Below are 21866 nucleotides of genomic sequence, written 5' to 3' on the forward strand. Positions count from 1 at the left end.
AGAGGCAAATGCATCATTGTATGTACACACATGTATGGAAGTACTTTGGTAAGAGAAATCATTAATGAGGACAGAAGAGATGAACAGATGCATGGGATTCTTGCAAAGGCAAAATGAGATGGAACCCAGAGAATAAGAGGCTTTGGTTGGTACTGGGAAAACCAAAAGCTGGGCCCGTGGTCCATGGGTCTGTAGCTGTGGTGGTAGGAATATGAGGAGGTACCTGACTGGTGGCTTCTAGTCTCAGATCAGCAGAGCTATGGCCATGAGCTGAGAGAGGCAGGGTGGGTTCTGAAGGCAAAAGAGAATGCAAGAAATAGCCTCTTGGAAAACTTGATGAGATTTATGGACTGTGTTGAGCTCATATTTGAGGGCTTGGGGGCCATACATTTTAAGAGAAACTAATTAGTATTGTTTTGCAATTTTTTGCCTTACAATGTTCAGCTCCTCAGGTTCAGGCAAAGAGAAGTGGGTCATCAGATTCAGCTAAGGTAGGAGAATATAACCAAGGGAGAGAGGTGGAAGATAGGGCAAGGGAATAGTTACAGTATTGGAATCTGAAATGAGTAAGGAGGTGTAGTAGTCTGCTTGGGCCACCTTTGCAAAGTACCACAGCCTGAGTAGCTTAAACAGCAGAAATGTATTTTCTTACAGTTCTGAAGGCTAGAAGTCTGAGATCAAGGTGTGGACATGGTTGGTTTCTTCTGAGGCCTCTCTCCCTGGCTTGTCAATGGCCATCTTCTCCCTGTGTCTTCCCATGGTCTTCCCTCTGTATGTGCCTGAGTCCTAATATCTTCTTATGAGGACACCAGATATATTGGATTAGGACCTCATTTTACTTTTACTACCTCAATAAAGACCCCATCTCCCAATACAGTCCTATTCTGAGATATTGAGGGGGGGGGGTTAGGACTTTAACTTGGGGACTTCGAGAGGACACAGCTCAGCCCATGACAGGAGGGAAGTAAAAAACAAAGGTGGATGATTGATAGTGGAAATAGGTGGTGGAGTTGATGATTTTTAGGGGTCAGTGAGATAAGACATGTTGCAGAATGTGGAATAACAGAGCTTGTGAATCAGAAAGTCAAGAGTGTGGTCTGAGTGTGGGATGCTTGAGACTGAGACTTCAAAGGCATCAGTTCCTGGTAGTGATGAGCTCCCAGGTGTGATTGTGGGAGTGAATGCCAAGGTTGGACTGTTAAACGTGGAAGATTGAGGGACTGAGAAAGGAGGGTCCCTATGGGCTGGGTCCTCTGCACAGGTGTTCAGGCTGTAGGAAAGATGACTGGAGTGGTTATGGGGAGGAAAAAGGTGAATCAGGAGCCCAGATCTGCATGAGGGGGTGTTGTGAGGGAGTCAGGGGAACACAGCAACAGAGGGGTGACAATGATGGGGGTTGGAAGGTAGAAGTCTAATAGCTATGGCTCCAAAGGAAAAGCAGTGAAGACGTGTTCAGGAGCAGGAACAGGGAGAAGAAAGCCACCTACCCCACCTGGCACTGGGGTGCATGAGTGTGAAGGAAAATAGTCTCCCATGAGAGGACATAGGGAAGTGTTTCCCTCAGAGGGTGCCCCCTCCTGTTGAGGCAGAAGGTGAACAGAACACTTTCAGAAAAGATTGGAAATGCAAGGGGACTAGCCATCACTACTCAGATGTCATAAGGGGTTCAGGAAGGGGGAGAGGAGGGGAGTGAAAAATGAGCCCATGGAGGGGACTCATGGCATGGGAGTGCTACTGAGAGTCCCAGGGATGGTGGTGATCATTGCAAACAACACTCTCAAATCCTCAACTTCTGTGGAGGTACTCTCCTGGTTCCAGTGTGGTTGTGGGAGCTGGGGTGGGCATCTGACTGGCCCACAACAGTATCACAACTAGCACAATGGAAAGCCCAAGTCCCAAGGTCTCCACCTCCCTTCCTCGGACCTGGGCAGAGACCAATGCCCATGGGCACTGGGCCCAGGCAGGTGCTGTCTAACAAAAGGCTTCAGCCAAGCTGAGCTCCTCTTGTCATGGTGGAGGCCTGGATGGAGGCACCTGAGCTCAGACAAAATCGGCCCCTGAATTGTCATAGGGTCAACTGAGGCACAGTGGGGCAATTGATTTTATCAACTCTCTCCTTAGAAAACGGGACCCTGATCCTTCACCCTGCCTCCCAACCAAGACAGCTCCCACTGCCAGCCCACAGTTTCCCCCACCCAATCCTCTGCTATGACATTGAGAAGGTGGAGCTCACAGAGCAGGGGAGCCAGCTGTCTGCCATAAAGCCCATGCTCCCTCTCTGTACCCCATGTCTCCACACCCCCTTGACACTCCCCCAGCACTTCTTACATGAAATCTCTGAGAATATGTTACAAGACAAGTGTGTGTATTGTCATCTCTATCTTCAGCCTAATCATCAACAGCCAACATAGAATGCCCTCCTGGGGGTCCAAGAGCTAAGAAACCCAGCAGGACCATCACTGCCCCACAGAAGCCTGAGGTCTTTTTGGGAGACTGGAATAAGCAGAATTGTTAGAACAAGAGTGGACAGGATAAAACCAAAGGAGTGCCTCCAACAGGTGTCCAGAGGGAATTTGGGGACCTTACCCATCTGCCTGTCATAGCTCAGGAGGGCTTCCTTTGCCAAGTGGGACATGAGGCTAAGCCCAGGTGGGTTGAGGTGTGTGTGACTGGGGCTGGCCAACAACATCAGGATCATCTAGGGAGACCCTTAAAAAAGATTCTGGGGTCCCAGGGATTTTGCAGGGTGATAGGAGTGAGGCCAAGGAATTTGTTGCTGTTTTTTTTTAAGTTTATTTATTTATTTTGAGAGAGACAGAGACAGTGCAAGGGGCAGAGAGAGGGAGAGAGATTGAATCCCAAGCAAGTTCTGCAATGCCAGCACAGAGCCCAAGCCTGGCAGAGCCTGATGTGGGGCTTGAACTCACAAAACTGTGAGATCATGATCTGATCGGAAACCGAGTCAGATGCTTAACCAACTGAGCCACCCAGGTGCCCTAGGAATCTGAATATATATTTTTTAAATGGCCTTGGACCACATCTTTCTTTCTTTTTTTTTTTAAGTGTATTTATTTATTTTGAGAGAGAGAGAGAGAAAGTGCATATAAGCTAGGGAGGGGCAGAAAAAGAGGGAGAGACAGAATGCCAAGAAGTTTCCACACTGTCCACGCAGAGCACGACACAGGGTTCCAACTCATGAACCGTGAGATCATGACCTAAGCCAAAACCAAGAGTCAGATGCTTAACTAGCTGAGCCACCCAGGTGTCCCAGGAATCTATATTTTTAAAATACCTTTGAATGCAATTCAGGTTGGGACCAACTTCTGCAGATATTAGCAGCTACTATGTATGGAGGTACACCTTGATGCTGACCTTATCTTGGGCCCTTTCTGTCCCTTGCTTTCAGTCTTCAGTATAGCCTGTGAGGTGGGATTTCATCCCCACAGAACATAGGAGGCTGTGTCTCCAACAGTTTGAGGTAGTGTTCACCCTTACAGGTGGTCAGTGGTGGATCAGGGCATCTGTCCCCCAAGCCTGAGATCCTCAGGGCCCGGCAGGCAGGGTGGGATTTGGGGCCTCAGGAAGGGCATGCATAACCTCTCAGGACCTCCCTCCCTGCACAGCCTCGAAGCTTTGGCCTTCCTGAACCCAGGAGGTCCAACACTGTTATCCTGGTCTGGAAATTCAATTAGACATTCTGCCCTGAGTCTGGAAGACTACAGCACTTGTCAATTTGTAGGAAAAGGATAGCCAACTCAGAGAGCCCACACCCCCACCCTGGAGCCCGCTGGCTTTCCTGGGTGCTGCGTGGAGATCCTGTGAACAGACTTTGGGCAGATGCTTCTGTTTACACAGCGCCGTAAATATTTATCCCCAGCAGCCAATTAGAGCTGAGCCATTGCTTTCAAGGAGGGAACTGACAGAAGGCGGCTGCGTCTGGAGAAGGCCTCAGTCATGGTTTACAAGAACCACTCGGGATGGGCATTTTGCTATTTAAATATTGTCATCCAGAGATAGACAAGTCTGCTGATTTTAAAACCAATTACACATTAGCAATAACAGCCTTTCGGATTTAATTGGCCCAGAAATACCTCCTGGGCTCCCAAGGCTGAATGCTGTTTTCCTTCCTTGGGGGTAGGAGGGTGGTGTTGCAGGGGCCATTGTCCTCCCACAGTGGAAGCATGAAGGCTCCTGTGGATGAGGGTATCCAGACAGGGAGAGGCACAGGTTCAGGGGCAAGAGGACTGGGCTTGACCTGGTTCTCCTTGCTGTGCCCTGGAGCCTGGTGTCCTAGGCCAGGACATGGGGATGGCCACCCTGCCCTGCAGACAGGACTGAGGGTTTGCAGAGGGACTACAAAGCAGGTGGTCTTGTGCCTGGTGCATAGAGGCTGTTTGCTAAATGATAACTCTTATTAGATTTGGGAAAACACTCTGGGGATGTTTATCCAAGGCCCACAAACTTTATGGAAAAATCTGGTGAACTGCAAATGGATACCTGTTGAACGTCCATTTGGTCAGTGACAGTGACCCATGGCCTTAGACTGAATGGCCTGTACTCCTTGCCTCGGAACTCTAACCCTTATTAACTCCAAGATACCCTTGGAGGTGCTTCCCCTGGGCTCCCCACATGGCACATACTCTGTGTGCTCACACTCAGACACCTCTGTTATTTCCTTTCTTCTCAGATGCTGTCTCTCTGGCTCTCACTTTCCATTTTATGATATTTGGGGTACAAAGCAGGTGGGAAGTTGTTTTTTTTTAATCTCCTGCCCTTCTCAACTCACCACCTCTCCCCTAATTCTGGAAGTGTGATAGCTCTTTAAATCGGCCTCTGTGGGAAGGGTATTTCAAACCCAGAAGAAAGAGCAGCTCTTGGTTCTTGAGGGTTTTTTTTTAATTAAATTAAACTTATTTGGGAATAATTATAGATGCACACACGCTTGTAAAAAATGATCTCCCCCAGGGGGGCACCTGGGTGGCTTAGTCAGTTAAGCGTCTGACTCTTGCTTTCAGCTGGTGAGGTCATGATCTCACAGTTTGTGAGCTAAAGCCCCACATCGGGCTCTGCACTGACAGCTTGGAGCCTGCTTGGGATTTTTCTCTCCCTCTCTCTCTGCCCCTCCCTGGCTTGCTCTCTCAAAAAAACAAAAAAACAAAACAAAACAAAACAACAAAAAAAAACTAGAAAAATAAAAATAATCTCACTGTACCCTTTCCCCCCAGTGCTAATATCTTGTAAAATTCTAGTATGATATCACAACCAGGATATCACAGCCCATTTCCCTTCCAACTCCATCCCTCCTTAACCCCTGGCAACCAGAATCTGTCTTCATTTCTAGAATGTAATTGTTTTCAGAACGTTATACAAATGGAATCGTACAGTATGTAACCTTCTGAGACTGGCTTGTTTTCACTTGGCATAATTCTCTGGAGATTCATTCACACTGTCCCATGTCTCAATAGTTCATTCCTTTTTATTTATTCCTTGGTATGTAGTTGATATCATTCACCTATTAGAGGACATCTGAGTTGTTCCTACTTTTTGGCTATTCAAATAAAGCTACTATCGTATATAATAGCTGTAAAATGTATAGTAGCTATTACTATAGTAGCTTTATTTGAATAGCCAAAAATTATATATATATTATAATTAATATATAATTGATATATAATTATATTTATATTATATATAAATTATATATATTTATATTATATATAAAGGTTTTTGTGCGATCATAAATTTTCATTTTAGGAAAAATGTCCAGGAATAAAATTGATATCTGCATGTTTAGGTTTTTTCTAAAATGTTTGTTTGTTGGTTGGTTGGTTGGTTGGTTGGTTTTGAGAGAGACAGCACTAGCAGGGGAGAGGCAGAGAGGGAGAGAATCCCAGGCAGACTCTGCACTATCAGTGTGGAGCCGTATGTGGGGCTCAAACTCATGAACCGTGAGATCATGACCTGAGCTGAAATCAGGAGTTGGATGTTTAACTACTGAGCCACCATGGTGCTCTGGTAGATTGACCATTTTGTTTTATGTAATGCCCCTCAATGTCTCTGGTAATTTTTTTTGCCCTGAAGTTTACTTAATCTGATATCAATGCAGCAACTCCTGCTTTCTTTTGATTAATGTTTGCTTGATATATCTTTTTCCTTTCTTTTACTTTCAGCCAGTCTATATCATTATATTTGATGTGAGTTTCTTATAGATAGAATATAACCAGAATGTCTTTTTAAATCTACTTTGTCAATTTCTATCACTGTAATTATTGATATGCTGGGATTTCATGTTGCCATTTTATTTTTTGTCACCTCTGTTGTTCTTTTTTTTTTAATTTTTATTTATTTTTTTAATTTTATTTCTTATTTTTTTAAATTTACATTCAAATTAGTTAGCATAGAGTGAAACAATGATTTCAGGAGTAGATTCCTTAATGCCCCTTACCCATTTAGCCCATCCCCCCTCCCACAACCCCTCCAATAACCCTCAGTTTGTTCTCCATATTTATGAGTTTCTTCTGTTTTGTTCCCCTCCCTGTTTTTATACTATTTTTGTTTCCCTTCCCTTACGTTTATCTGTTTTGTCTCTTAAAGTCCTCATATGAGTGAAGTCATATGATTTTTGTCTTTCTCTGACTCATTTCACTTAACATAATACCCTCAGTTCCATCCATGTAGTTGCAAATGGCAAGATTTCATTCCTTTTGATTGCCAAGTAATACTCCATTGTGTGTGTGTGTGTGTGTGTGTGTGTGTATATATATATATATATATATATATATATATATATATATATATACCACATCTTTGTCCATTCATCTATTGATGGACATTTGGGCTCTTTCCATACTTTAGCTATTGTTGATAGTGCTGCTATAAACATGGGGGTGCATGTGTCCCTTTGAAATGGCACACCTGTATCTCGTGGGTAAATGCCTAGTAGTGCGACTGCTGGGTCATAGGGTAATTCTACTTTTAGTTTTTTGAGGAATCTCTATACTGTTTTCCAGAGTGGCTGCACCAGCTTGCATTCCCAATCACCTCTGTTTTTCAATTCTTGCTTTCTTTTTCCTTCCTATAGGTTACTTGAACATTTTTGAGAATTCCACTTTGATTTATTGTAATGTTTTTAGTGTATCTGTATAGTTTTCTCTAGTGGTTTCTATAGGTATTTATATGTTATATTGATAAATTATACATATATTATAGTATATCATATATGTGTGTGTGTGTGTGTATATATAACTTATCACTATCTACTGGTGTTGAAATTTTGCGAGTTCTAGTGAAATGTAAAAAGTTTATTACCCTTTACTCTCCCCCATTTATAATATAATTGTCTTAAACATTTCCTCTAATACAAATTTAGAACCACATCAGGCAGCGTTATAATTTTGTTTCAGCAGGGAAGTATAATTTTAAAAACTCAAAAAGAGAATGAAAATTTATTTACTATAATATTTACTCTTTCTGTTATTCTTTCTTCCTTCTTAATGTTTCCATGTTTCTTTCTTTATATAATTTCCTTTCTTTGGGGGGAAATTCCTTTAGCTTTCCTTTTAGGGCAAGTCTTCTGGGGATAAATTTTCTTAGTTTTTCCTCATCTAAAATGTCTTGATTTCCCCGTCCTTCCTGAAGGATATTTTTGCTAGATATAGAATTCTGGATTAATGGTTTTCTCTCAGTACTTGAAAAAGGTTGTGTCACTTCATACCAGCCTCCATGGTTTCTGATGAGAAATAGACAGTAATTTAAATTGTTTTTCCCTAAAAATAAAGCATCATTTCTCTCTGCTTTCAAGATTTTTTCTTTGTCTTTAGTTTTCAGAACTTTGACTATGATAATGTCTTGATGTGGATTTTTTTGAATTTATCCTGTGTGGGATTAACTGAATCCCTGAATTTATCCTGTGTGGGATTAAGTTTATGTCTTTTGCCAAATTTAGGAAGTTTTGGGCCATTTTTTCTCTGAGTGCTTTCTTGCTCTGCTCTTTTTCCTCTCCTTCTGAGACTCCAATAACATGATTGTTAAGGTCTTTTGTCCCACGGATTTTTCAGTATTATGATGATTAATTTTAAAATATTTCTCACATAGTTCTAACATTCTGGTCATATCAGTAGTGGGCATATACTGATGGTCTTTTTTCATTCAAGCTGAGATTTTCCTGGTTCTTGGTATAAGTGATTTTCTATTGAAACCTGGAGGTGTTATATTGTAAGACTCTGGATGTTATTTAAACCTTCTGTTTTAGCTGGCTTTCTCTGACACCACTCCAGCAGGAGCAGGGAATGGGTTCTGCCTTGATGCAACCAGGTGGAGATAGAAGTCCAAGTTTCTCATGAGACCTATATTAACACCCCAGGGGAGGTTCCTTGTTACTCATGGTGGGAGTAGGAATTCAAGATCCCACATATTCTCGACTAATGCTGTGTGTGGAGCAACTGAGGTGGTGGATATTGTCCAGTGGAAATGGATGTCCCAGCTTCTATCTGAGACCATGCTTTCTCCGATACCCTCAGAAGCTGACATGCTTCAGTACAGACTGCTGATGGTAGAAGTCTAGGCTCCCCACTCTGCTTTTGTTGGCATGGGGGAAGGTTATTATCTAAAAGTTTTCCTGTCTTGCTAGTATGCCTCTTTCCTGGTCCTTTGGCTAAAGAAAGTAGGCTTTTATTGGGCTTTTTTTTTCTTTTTGGTCTACATTTGTTTGTGTTTTATGTTATTGGCTATTTGAGCTCCAAGCCTGGCATATTTTAGGTAAAACAGAAAACCCAGTGTATTCGTCTGAGTGGCTTAAACAACATAAATTTATTTCTCACCATTATGGTGGCTAGAAGTCCAAGGTCAAGGTGTTGGCAGCATTAGTTTCTCCGGAAGCCTTTCTCTGTGGCTTGCAGATGACCACCATCTCACTGCATCCTCAAATGGTCTTTTATCTGTGCACACACATCTCTGGTGTCTCTTCCTCTTCTCGTGAGGACATGGTCATATACATTTAAGACCCCACCCTTATGATCTCATTTAACCTTAATTACCTCATTAAATAAAGCCTCATCTTTAAATACAGTCACATTGAAGGTTAAAGCTTCCGTATATGAATTTCAGGGCTGATGGAACACAATTTAGTCCAGAACAGGCAGGGAATTCACCATCATATTGTTCCTTCGGTCCTGAGAGCCTCAGCCTGTCCATCTCTCTCCATCTTTCAGAGTCTTCTGATGTTTGTTTTAAATGTAACATCCAGGGTTTTTAGTAGAAGGAACTGGGAAAAGTCAACTTGATGTTCCTGGAAGCAGAAGTCCTTCCTTTTGAGCTCTTTCAAGAGGATTTTGGAACTCAATTCAAAGCAATTCTGCTGTGCAAGAGCCAGGTCTTATTGGGCAAGAAATACTTTTGTTGGAATTTTCATAGCCTTTGGGAACTGGGAGCATAAAGATTATTCCATAAGCCATAGAGTAGAGAAGAATATGGGATGTGTGATGGCAAATTTCCATCCCAAAAGGAGAGACAATCCCTTTATCTAGGCAGAAAATCTGCTCAGATGGAACTGACAAAGGTTTAGAAGCTCTAAGCCTCCGAAAAGGAGCCAGTGTCTCCATCTCCTTGGACCATGTGAGGCAAGACAGTAGGGATCTGACTTGAGCCACCTTCCCAGGGTGTAGAACAGAGAAGGCAAGTGTCTGAGATAGAGCTGTGTATATGTGCACACATGTGCACAGGTGGAGGTGTTGGGGAGCAGCACCTGAGTTCTGCAGCCCTCCACAACAGGGGTGCTGTGTTCCTTTTATTTTTGCTCACATTAGTCACAGTCTGTAAGCTTTCAGTCTCTAACAGAAGCTCCAGGGCCCTCCAAGGCCCTGTGGCCTCTGGAATTTCCGTGTCACCGAAGCTGTCAACTCCCCAGGCGTGGGTGGCAGAGCAAGCTCCTCCTATTACTCAACTCCGACTTCTCACTATTAAGCAGGGGCTCCTTGAGGAAGATTGATTTACCACATTAAACGAGCCTCCATGTGCTCGATGAGAATGTCACAAGACAAACGGCTCCTGCCGCATGCCTCCAGCCCACAGCCCCCCGTTTCCATTACATTTGGGCCAGAGTCATGGTGGATGAGTTTGGGTGTAGTTCATTTTCTGCCTTACACGATAAACTTGTCAGCCTTTGACCGATCAGCTACTTGTATGCAGGAGTTCATTTGCAAGGCCACCTGGCATCCCAGCTCTGCTGTCCTGCTCCCATTTCACCCTGTCTAATGAGCCAGGACCTGGTTACTGTTGGTTGGCGCTGAGCTCTGGGGCCCTGCACAACCCGCATGCTCAGCCCCTCCTCAGGGTCCCATCTCTCCTGCCTGGAGGCGGCTACAGCACTGATGCCTGGGGAGATGTCCTTGTCTGTTGCTTCAAGTTGTCCATCTGGGAAGGAGTGTGCAAAGCTTCCACTCTCCTGCACAGATGTGTTAGGCTTACTCCCCAGCATCCTGGATAGACAGGCCTGCCTTGAGTTTCCTGGGGGAGCTATAGCCTGCCCACTCCACTTTGGGAGCTATTCTAAGGAAATAGCTTCGAGGCTATTCTAAGGAATTTGGCTTTGGGGTATTTCCAAGGAAATTTTAGTGTAGGCAGATACCCAGCCTGGGGTCTCAGAGCTCACTTAGACATGACCAACAGGGCCAAGGTATGCAGCACTGGGGATTCCCATGGCCCTTTAACTGACCTCCAGACCCGCATCCTTCCCAAGCTGCTGGGCATCCCCTAGACTCTGCTCTGACCATATCAACCCCAGCCCAAGATCCTTTGGTGGTTCCTTGTTGTTGCTAGATGAAACCCACATTCCGGATCCTGCCATTCACAGCCCTTGATGATCTGTTCCCAGCCTGGGCGTTGTGGTTGCACGCCTGAGATCAGGTCTATTTCCCTCCATTTACTGGGTGACCTTAGAAAGACATTTAGCTTCTCTGTGAATGGGGATGATAAAAATGCCTATCTCATGTTCGTCAATATGAGGGCTTCAATAGATGCCTGGCACATAGTAGGTGCTCAACAAAGGTTAGCTAATAGCATCACTTCACTGCATTTTTTCAGCCTCACCTAAATCTTGCATGCCTTTACCTATAATCTGGGGATGAACTGCAGCCTGGGGTGGTCTGCTCACTCAAAAGCTCCACCCATAAGCCTGGGTGTCTATACCCCAGCCCTTAGAACCTTTTCCAGCACTGTTATCTCCCTCCTGACATGTTTTTCCCTTCCTCTCTGCCTGTTTAAATCTGATCCCAGCCTGGCCAAGGCTTCTCCATTCTCTGAAGTCACCAGCCAGCCTGGGAGCCAAAAGGAACCCCCAGAATAGCACACAGGGCAGGGCCGGGCACCAGGGCCATTGGCAGGGACTCCAATTGGAGCAGAGAAGGGCAGGCCTGGGAGCCTTGCAAAGGGTGAGGAATCCCTTCCAAATCTCCATCCCCTCCCAATCTCTCACCATTCTCCCATCCCACGAGGCTCTATGCCCTGAGGGTAGTTGTTTTCTCACCCTCAAGAGGCCATTGACCTTTCCTGTTAGCCAGATGGACTCCTCCAGGCTCCCACTCTGCACTGTGTACACAGATCTCAGCCTCACCTGTCTATATACACTCTCAAGTCCACTGTCAGCCATGGACATTTTCCTGTGCCCACCTGGACTAGGGACCCAGGCCTCACCCTCTACAAGCTCACAGACATGGGAGAGTGGACTAGATCAGGGTTTCTGGAGCTGGACTGGCAGTGACTGCTTAAAGTATAGGGAGGTCTGAGGTCAGCAGCAGGGCCTTTTGCTGTAGGGTCATGCACAGTGCAATAGGAGACAACAGGTATAGAGGGGACCAGTCCAGCCTTGAACCCAGGCACCATATGAGGTCAGCCTGGTGGACAGAGCAGAGGTTCCTTGTCTGCCCCAAGCAAGCAGCTGAGCTAGCATTCTCTGGGTATGAGGAGTTCTGGAGTGCAGGAACTCTGTCTGGGCCACACCCCCCCATGCCAGGCACAGTACCAGCCCTGTTAGAGGATCAGGGAGCTTGGGAGGTGTTTATGAGTGGAGCTCTGATAGGCAGAGTAGGAGAGGAGCCCCCATACATGCTATGATGTAGAGATGAATGAGCCCAGGTGTCTAGGGAGTAGCAGGAGGTATGAGGTCCATGCAGGGATTCAGGGGAAGTGATCCCCAGAAGGGCAACATGATGAGCCATTGGGCCCAAAGGGCTATACTTAGATTCAACTTCGTGGGCAATAGAAGTCATTTCAGGTTGAAGAGGGTAACCCAGTGACAGCACCACACTGAGGAGTAGAGGGAAGGGCAATTCCCAAAGGCTTCAGCTGGTAAATCTTTAGATCCTCAGGACATGGCCTAAAGCCTTGAAGTTGATCAGATTCCAGGAAATCCCAGGAGGCCATGTGGAAGATAATGAGTCATCCTGGCACCATTGGGATCAAGAGCGGTGCTGAAAGTGCAGTGCTCTCCAAGCCCTCATCTAGATAGGCAGTGGGGAGCAGATGACCCAAGGATGGGCTGGCTTGCCTGTCAACCTCCTTCCCAGAGTGGAAGACTCGCTGTGAGAGGGATTTGCAAGAAGTGGGAGGGAGGGGATGGGTGGGGACTGCAGACTCTCTTCACATGAGATTATATGTGGACACTTCTCATGAACTGGAGAAATCATGTGGGCAGAGCAGACAACACCCAAGTGGCCTTGACATCTGTGTGCCCAGCACAACGGCCCCACTCAAGTCTTACTCCACTGGGGTGGGGGAGAGTCACCATACACCCCAGTGAGGGTGCAGCCCAGAAAGGTTGGGGTGAGGCTAAGAGCAAGGAGGAACAGACAGAACCTTATCGAGGGCCACCCCAGGTCCCTAGCTGGATAGAAGGAAGGACAAACTACCGTTGGCAGCATCAAGCTATATATAGACTCAGCCTCCTATTGACTGGGGAAGGTGCTGTTGGCCTGGCTCCAACCCACAGGTAGGACCTGGCTGGTGGACAGAGGCTGTGGGGAGATCCTGAACCTAAGCCACACCTGCTCCCACACATTCCCTGGACTTCAGAAAAGCAGTTTCCAGATGGCTGTGAGAGATGATGGGCATAATTTTTGGCTTGAGGCTCTGGAAGAAGAGAAGCTTCCAGAGCCAAGGGCTCTGAAAGAGAGAATTCTGACCTATCAGTAAATGGATCCCAATAAGGAGGGGAAGGGCAGGAGCAGAGAGGTATGTGTGGCTGGACGGGCAGAGGGCTGTGTGCTTGGACTCCAGCTGACTACAGGAAATAGGAGAGCCAGCACTCAGGACCAGGGCCTGCCCAAGTGCCTGCCTTAATGGGACAAGAGGGAGCAGGGTGAGGGTGGTCCTGATTGTCATCTTGGAGGGCTCCTTGGCCCCCAGAATGTTTCTCTCTGACAAATAGCTTCCTGGACAGGGACCTCGAATTTCAATACCCACCGGGATCAAGGGGGTTGAATGAATGAGAAAGGACTATGATAAACCAAGGGTGCAGCTTCTCAGCTCCAGCCAATTCTTGCAGTGTGAGAATCTGAACCCAACATCACCAGATGGTATAAGTTAGGATTAGATTTGGCCATGTGTGACAGAAAGCCCAAAATAATAGTGGCTTAAAGAAAACAGGTTTCTCTCTCTCTCTCTCTCTCTCTCTCTCTCTCTCTCTCTCTCGTGTACACCAGAAGTAAGCCATCCAAAGCTAATACATGGCGTCTAGGGTTCTTCCATCTCACTGCAAGGATGTGGCCCTGCATCCATATGGTCCAAATGGAGGCTAGAGGTCCAGCCATCACACCGGTGTTCTAAGCAGTGGATAGAGGAAGGTGGGAAGAGGGGCAAAGAGCATGTGCTAGTTATCTTTAAGGAGCTCTCTTAGAAGCTGTCACGTTGTGTTTCTAAATGCTGTTGGCAGTGGGCAATGTAGCTTGAGTTCTGGTTCTCCCTGTGCCAACCAAAAACCAGGCACTCTGTGACTAAAGGGAGAATGGATATTGTCATCTGCAGCTAGCAATCTCTGCCACATAGTGTCCCTTTGCCTCCAAATACCTTGCACCCCATCTTCCATGCATAGAATACTCTGGGGCTTGGAGGGAGGGGTAACTCTGCACTTCATCCTGTTACAGCATCCAGCCCAAAAGGCTGGATAGAGGAGGTGGTGGAGGTGGAGGAGGCTGCCTAGGGCAGCCCATCTGGCCGGGCCAGCTCTACTCCAAGAGAAACCCCATGCCCAATGTCCCCCATGGGACAGCTGAGCTGCCTTGGTGATATGTCTCCTGCACAACTCAGTGGCTTTTAGTGACATGCCTGAAATGGCCCCAATGGGCTCACCCGCATATGGCTTTGGGGCAGCCTGTCCCTTCCATCTGCCCTCTGCATTGAAATAACTGCCGAGGTGGCAGGGGGCAGGGAGGGCAACACCTTGAATCCTTCCCTTCAGCTTTTCATGTGAAACTGACTGATTTTTAAATTTCAGCAACTAATGTTCAAAAACTGTAGTTCAGGACAAATAAACATGCCTATGTGCCACATGTGGCTCTTAAGTGCCACAGCGGGGTGGGTGGGGGTGCGGCTGGATGGGGGAATTGGAGCTCCTCCCCTGGTAAAATCTGGCCAGTGGGTCTAACATCCGTGGAGAAGGCCCTGCATGAGGCCCCTCATCCTAGAAGGCAGGGCCAGTGACCACCCATCCAGGGGCAGAACTGGCCACAGATGAAGAGTGAGTGGGACTCTCGCAGAGACCCTGAGAGTGAGCCGGCTGCTGGGATTCGCACAGAAGCTCAGGACAGTCTGGCTGACTTCACCGCCCACCCGCTGGGGTTCAAAGAGGGGTCGGGACTGGCTCAAGGGCTGGGTGTCTGCCTGTGATATGTGACACTCCGTGGAGGGGACCTCAAGCCTAGGGTTTGGGGGTAGGTGATAAGGCCTTGTTTGCCTGGCCCGCAGACTCCACCAACCGGGACGCACTGGACATGATTGAACGCTGCATCTGCCTGGTATGCCTGGATGCCCCGGGAGGCATGGAGCTCAGTGACACCAACAGGGCACTTCAGCTCCTTCACGGCGGAGGCTGTAGCAAGAATGGGGCGAACCGCTGGTACGACAAGTCCCTGCAGGTAAGCCTCCCCAGTGGCGTGGCCAGGGGCCCGAGCCAGCACATGCTCACATCCAGCAGGCTGGCTCGCTGACCTGTGCTACCCAGGATACTGCATCGGGGGCCAAGGGAGCTGAAGGCACCGGAAATGTGCTGCTGGTGTCAGCCCCTGGACTGGCCAGGATGCTTCTCTGGAGCAAGTGCCCGAACTCAACTCAAACCCCTAACCTTCCTGCAGCCTGTGCCAGGCATGTGGGACCTCTGGGTCAGACCTGGGGCTCACTCCCCATCTCCCTTCATGCACTATAAGGTGAGGGACATCACTTTCATAATGACCATATTAAATAGCCAGCGATCTCTATGCTTTGGGCTAACATTGCTCACACTGAGAAGCATTTCTAGGCAACATCTCATTTTCCGCTTTCTCTGGCCCCTACGTTCTGGTTATCCTTTTTTATTGGTTTGCATATTGATTCTGCTATTCCTGATGAGTTCTCTTGCTGCTGTGCTGGCTGTCTCAGCCTCCACCAGTGGTGCTAATGGCTTGTAATCTTTCATGGAGCAGCTGTGGAGAGAAATGATATAATGGATGTACAGGACCGGAAACATAGCAAGCCTTGGGAGTGGTTTTTAAAAGGCACCGTTTTCCTTCCTTTCTTTTAGTGACAGGGACAGAAAATCACTAATGCATGAGTGGGCACAGCCTTCCCCTCCTGCCTCACATGGGTGACTGTGCCCACCTCTGGGCTCTTTCCACGGGCAGGACAGATGATCAGGTGAGCTGGAGGAGCCAAAGAGGCTCCCAGGGACGTGAATTGAAAGGATCAAGAGCTAGTCTCAGGACAGGAAAGCAGGGGATGTTGGGGAAAAGAGAAAAGAATCTGCAAGGGTTGAGTTTTGAGAAAGATGACGTGGGAAGATTGAAGAATGGGAGGAAAGCTTCGGGTCACTGGCACGTGATGTGAGAGACTGGGCAAGACATGAGGAGAGTCAGCTCACATGTGATTGTTACAGCATCCTGGAAGAGTATCAGTAAAAATGTCAATAGCTTGTTTGTTTGCTTGTTTGTTTATGGACGGTGGACCAGACTCTCTTGAGTGTGATGCTGTGCTGAGCCGCTATAGGCAGCCCCACTTTATCTGGGGTACGCTTTAACAATCAAATCTCAATCTCATTATTTTCTGCCAACACTTCTGTACATGCTGAGTATGTTCCTTTTCTAAGTCGGCTAAGTACAGCCTTGGTAAAATCTTTACAGTGCCTGTGGACCTTTCCTGTACTTTCTTTCTAATCCTCATAGCAATCCTGTGAACTGGGCCTTATTGCATCCATTTTAAAGGGGAGCAAACTAAAGCCAGAGAGCTGAAATGTCTGGTTAAAGGTCTCCCAGCTGGCAGGTGGCAATGGCAGACCTGGAATCCGGGTCCCTGACTCGAAGCCCAGGCAGCAGGGAGCAGAGCATCCTCAGAACACCCTTCCTTCACTCCCACCAAGAGACAATTTGTTTCTCCCTAGGAATCTGCACACCATCCAAATTGGATCATTATCTTTCAGTCACTCATTCAACAAAATCACTGAGCACCTACTATGGGGTAGACACTGGTTTAGATCCTGGGAATAAAATCCAAGGTAGCCAGACACACAGGGTGGACTCAGACACATAACCACACAAAGCTGTACAGGCTTGTGGCCCCAGTGCCCACTGTGATGGGGAAACAGGGCTTAACAGAAGCTGAAGGAACTTGCCCAGGACCTGAGCAAAGTATGTACAGCTTCCGTGTGAGGTCTCAGGAATCACTGGGCTACCTCAGCCAGGGAACCTTGGGCTCCACCCTCACTGCCCAGAGCATTTCTGGGAAGGAGGTCACACGACAGAGCTGCCTTGAGGCCCCCATATTCTCAGGTCTTGGCAATTTCCAGAAGCATTCTTTTTGGGAAGATCATGTGCTTTGGTGTCCCTGGAGGAGAGGTCCCTGAGAGGTTGAGGATGCCTGGCCTGGAGCCAAGGGGCCAGTTTGAAATGCAGACGCTACCAGACGTGCCTCACCTCTTCTTCTTGCAGTTTGTGGTGAGCCGAGACGGTACCTGTGGTGTGGTGTGTGAACACTCCCCTTTCGACGGCATCGTCCTGGTGCAGTGCACAGAGCATCTGCTCAAACACATGTGAGTCTGGGGGTGGGGCCCCTTTGCAACAGCCATAGAAGTCAAAGCCAGACTGCCAAGGGGCTGCCAAGCTAGGCCAAGAAAAATTTGGGTGTCCGTCGGCGGGGGGGGGGGGGGGCACATTTGTCCGGAAAGTGTCTTAGCAAAAGATGGGTTTGAAAACCAGCTTGACATCATACACTTTATCTGCCATGGACAGAGGGGGGCAGACTGGACAGCAGGGTTTGGGCGGTTAGAGAAAAGCTTGGCAAAGAATTCTCAGCCAAAAAGGAACACCTGCTTTGGCCCAGTGAAGCCCAGAGCAACATCTAGTGCTGTTCAGAGTCAGGGCTGGACTGGCTTGACCCAGCACGGAGGAGGGCAGGTCCCACCTCCTTCCATCCCCTTGGGCCGCGTCTCTCTCCCTAGCTTCCAAGCTGGCCAGACTGAGTGCTTCTCTATCCCTTAAACACACCGACCCCTTTCCTCTATTTGTGGTTTACCCATTCTCTCCTTCTAGAATCTTCTCTCTGAATCTAAGTTCTAAATCTCTACCATGATTTAAGAACTCTTTAGGATCCCTAAAAGCCCTCATGGACAAAACAACACAATTTGCTTCTTCAATTTCCTTCCAAGTGTTTCATAAATGTCAGTGGTGGAAAGCGGTGGAGTGGGAAAGCGTGAAAAGAAATACGGGGCTCTGGAGTCAGGCAGAACTGGCTGGAATCCTGGCTCTGCCACGTGCTCCTTTGAGTGGCTCCGCTGACCCTCAGTCTGTGTTTCCAGGGACAGCTCATACCCACTGAAACTCCAACAGCTAAGACGCATGCTGCCGGCAGCCCGCAGCATGTGGCAGGGCCGCACGAGGTCACCTCTCTCTGTCTGCAGGGTGAAGAGCAGCCAGAAGCTGGTCCGAGCCGACTCGGTCAGCGAGCTCCCGGCCCCCAGGAGGCTGCGTTGGAAATGCTCCCCGGAAATTCAAGGCCTCTTAGCCTCCTCAGCAGAAAAACTTCAACGGTACAAAGTCCAAGTCTCTTTTAGGGGGATTGCTACCACCTCACCACAACCCCCTCTATCCAGGCTGGATATCTAGAGGCAGCCTGGAAGTTTCTAAAGACCCCAGCTCTTTGCCTCCCCTTGCCCACCTGCACTACTCCCTTCCACCCCCATCATGGAAATGTATTCAAACTAAAGGGGAGTTACAACTCTCTGGGAAATAACCTTGCTGGAGTATCCATCATTTCCATAAAATGCAAACATGGAGCTATTTTTTCGTGGGTTTCACCTGACTGAGCAGAGTCAAGACGGGGAAATCATCCCCCTGCTTTCGGGGGGAGTAGTAAACAACTGGTTTGCATAGGTCATTTGAATCCAAGCTATTTTGATTTGCTTGAATTTACACTGCAACTTGACAAGGGGGCCTTTTTTCCCAAGAGGAGGGAGGCAGTCAAGGCCCTAACGGGACCGTGCAGGAGGGCCCAGGATGGGTCTGGGCATCTCTGGGTGGGCCAGCACTAGAACGGTGGCAAGTTGTGGAGTGAGCCGTAGGCTGGCAACTAGATCCGGACCTTGGTTGTTCATTCCCTCATTCGGTAAGTGAGCATGATTCATTCATTCACTCATTCACTCATTCATTAGACATGTACAGAATTTTAAGTGTGCCAGGACTGTGGAAAGGCTGAGGACACCAAAATGAATATACCACGGAGCCTGCCGTCCATGCTTCAGTGGAGGAAGTAGACCCTCAGACCAAAACGTGTGACACAATAAAGTGCCAAAACCAGGGAAAGGCATACAGACCCGAACTCACAGAGGCTACAGGAGTGGAATTCTACCAGGACATTGGGGGAGGGCTTTGCAACGATGGGCCTTGAAGGATGGATAGGAGTTCATGGTGCAGGCAGGGGAGAAGAGGCAGAAAGGCAGCTTGTTCAAGCTTGTACAGGTTCGTAGAAGATCCAGGCTGGCCTGGAAACCAGCAACTGAGAGAATTGGCAGAACTGAGGCACTAAAGGGACGTTGAGGCCACATTGTGAATACATTGCTGTTCTTGTGTTATGGGACCTGGAAGCTGTCCTTCAGTGGTGAAGAGCCCCTGGAGGGTTTTGAGCAGGGGGGTTCAGGGGGCCAGTGAGGAGATTATGGGAAGCGCATGGGTGAGTGGGACAGATCATGGCCAGGCTTGAAGGGTACAAAGGGCAAGGCCACTGCAGGCTGCTGTGGAGGATGACTGGCTGTGGCAGGAGAGTGGGAGAAGCCCCAGGTGTTCATCTACAAATGGTGCTGATATCACAACCTTACGGGGCTGTTCTTGGGATGAGCAGGCCTCTAGGAGAGTGAGTTGGTAGACTGGCAAGTCCTGGGTGGAGAAAACCCCCACTCATTTTCAGAGATCTGAATGGGGCCCCTGAAGTTTTCTTTTCAGAAGTGGGGAACCAGGAGAGGCCTGAAGCTGAGAAAGCAGGAGGAGCCTTGGGGGTCCTGGGCCACCTGTGGAAGGGAGCAGTGTCTGTGTGGGCAGGGCCTGGGCAAGAGGTTTCCAGGTGGCTGTGTGACCATGAACTCAGCCTGTCTAGAGACAGTTGACTAACAGGTTGGACTGAGGGGTGGGCCTCCATGGGTCCCCAGAACCTGACATGGCCCCACTGAGAGCTGAGCTCCCACGAGGAAGGGGGAATAGCTCAAGGAAGGGCAGGCAGGCAGCATCTGCGACCTGAGGAAGTATGTGCGTGGAGGCTTGGGGTTGCCTGCCCAAGGCTCTGTGTTCACTTATGGCCAGTGGACAGATGGTGTGGACCCTGCCGGACCATGTTGCAACGGACAATCAGCCCAGACCCCAAACTCATGAAGGAAGAGACTGGTCAATAGGGGATGACAGGTACTCAAGGGTCTCAGTGTAGACTCAGGGAATCTACCTGTTACTCTGACAGTGACTCATGGGCAGTAAGGACCTGGGCATGCCATGAGAGGCTCAGTAATAGCTCCTGGGGTTTATAGTCAGCGGCCAAGCCCAGAAGAGCAGCCCTTGCTGGGGTGGCCATGACCAACAGGGAGGCCCCAGGTCTTCCTCTCATAGCACAACAGGGAAGAGTCTCTGTGAAGAGACATGGCTTACAGCCATCTCAGAAGTAGGCTTTTCCCTGGGCAAAGGTGGCATGCCCAGTCTGCCAGAATAGCCAGGATGCCAAAAGGGTCCGACGATGTGGGACACACCTTCCCAAACAGGTCAAATGAATGGCCTCCTTCAGGCCTGCTTCTGTGGGCAAGAGGCTTCTAGGATTTTGTTTGAGGACACTGCTCTCCCTGCCCATGCAAATGCCTCTCAGGCCCCTGTGCTCCCAGGCCCCTCCCCTACCACCAGAACAGGGCCACTGCCCTGCCTGGCCAAGCCTCACCTTCAGCTCAGGGATCCCTGGTCTGGCATGCCCTCTGCCACTTCTGTATGTCAAGGCCTGTCTCTGACACCCGATATGTTCCTGGTGGGCAAGGACTGTGTCCTCAACTTCCAGAGCACTAGGTTGTACACCAAGCTTGAGCAACTTGGTTAGACTTTGTGGTGTGTGCATTCCATTTTGCATGTAATAGCACCTCTTCTTCTTCTGCCACAGAATAGTAAAGAATCTCGACTTTACTGTTTATAAGTTTGACATCTTCGGGAAAACATTCATTAAGAAGCAGAAATGCAGTCCTGATGCCTTCATTCAGGTGGCCCTCCAGCTGGCCTTCTACAGGTGAGCAAAGCCTGCTGGCGGAATGACGCTGCCCAGGCGGGCTGACTGACAAGCTGCCCTAGACTCTAGAGTCTAGAAGCATCCTAGAGGGAGGAATGACTTTCTGCGGGCCTAGGAGATGGGAGGACCAGAGCAGGCTGCATGAAAGAAGGTGCCACTTCATCAAAGTGTGAATCCAGTCTCAGAAAAGAGAAGGAAAGACATCAAGTCAGGAATTTGCCCGAGTGATGGCACAGGTGCGCAGAGCTCAAAGCGCCAGAACACTGAGCTAACAACGCGGGTGATGGAGGCCGCTCCTACTCTTGCCCTCACCCAGCCTCTGGCTGTGCCCTGTTTCTTTATAAGGACATGGAACCAGCATACCCCCCACCCCCGCCCACTGTGGGTCAAGTCAAAGAATCTGAACTCATCTTTGATTTGTCCCTGTCTCTCATTCCCCACCCGTGACACCACCATGTCATCCTCCAGATGTCTCTCAGAACCTCTCCCCCCCACCCCCCATTTTCCCTCTCCATCACCATCGGCCCCTCCCCCGCCCCCATCATCTGGTGCTGCTTAACTGCAGCATGCTCCCCCAGGGTCTCTGCCTCCACTCCCATCTTTGCAAAACGTTGAAATATGCAAATCAGATCCTATCACTCACCACCTTGAACCCTCCCAATGGTTTTCCACCATGTTTAGAACAAAGTCCAGGCTTAGAAAGTCTCCCTGTGAACTGGCCTCTACTGGGGCCCTCCTCCCAAGCCCTTTGCTCTGGCTGTGCCTCCGCCCACCCACCAGTTGCCATCACCACTCTTCACATGCCACCTCCTCCCCTCTGCCGGGGTCTGCTCTGGTGTCAGCTCTCAGAGGCCTGCCCTGACCCCCTTATCTAAAGCAGCCACCTCAGG

At 48.5% G+C, this 21866-nt stretch overlaps 1 protein-coding gene across 1 annotated transcript in view; it reads left to right on the forward strand.

Moving 5' to 3' along the window:
* CHAT (choline O-acetyltransferase) overlaps positions 1-21866 on the forward strand; it is a 41819-nt gene that overhangs the window by 12298 nt on the left and 7655 nt on the right. Inside the window, exons 7-10 of the mRNA XM_047072630.1 lie at positions 14956-15125; positions 17166-17266; positions 18134-18262; positions 20854-20976. Of these exons, the coding sequence (XP_046928586.1) occupies positions 14956-15125; positions 17166-17266; positions 18134-18262; positions 20854-20976 (523 nt within the window). The remainder of the gene's footprint in view (positions 1-14955; positions 15126-17165; positions 17267-18133; positions 18263-20853; positions 20977-21866) is intronic.

This window comes from Lynx rufus, unplaced genomic scaffold (assembly GCF_022079265.1).
Source record: "Lynx rufus isolate CCGP_SWC_20201006 ecotype Redwood Valley unplaced genomic scaffold, mLynRuf1.p SCAF_11, whole genome shotgun sequence".
In the NCBI taxonomy this organism is placed as follows: Eukaryota; Metazoa; Chordata; class Mammalia; order Carnivora; family Felidae; genus Lynx; species Lynx rufus.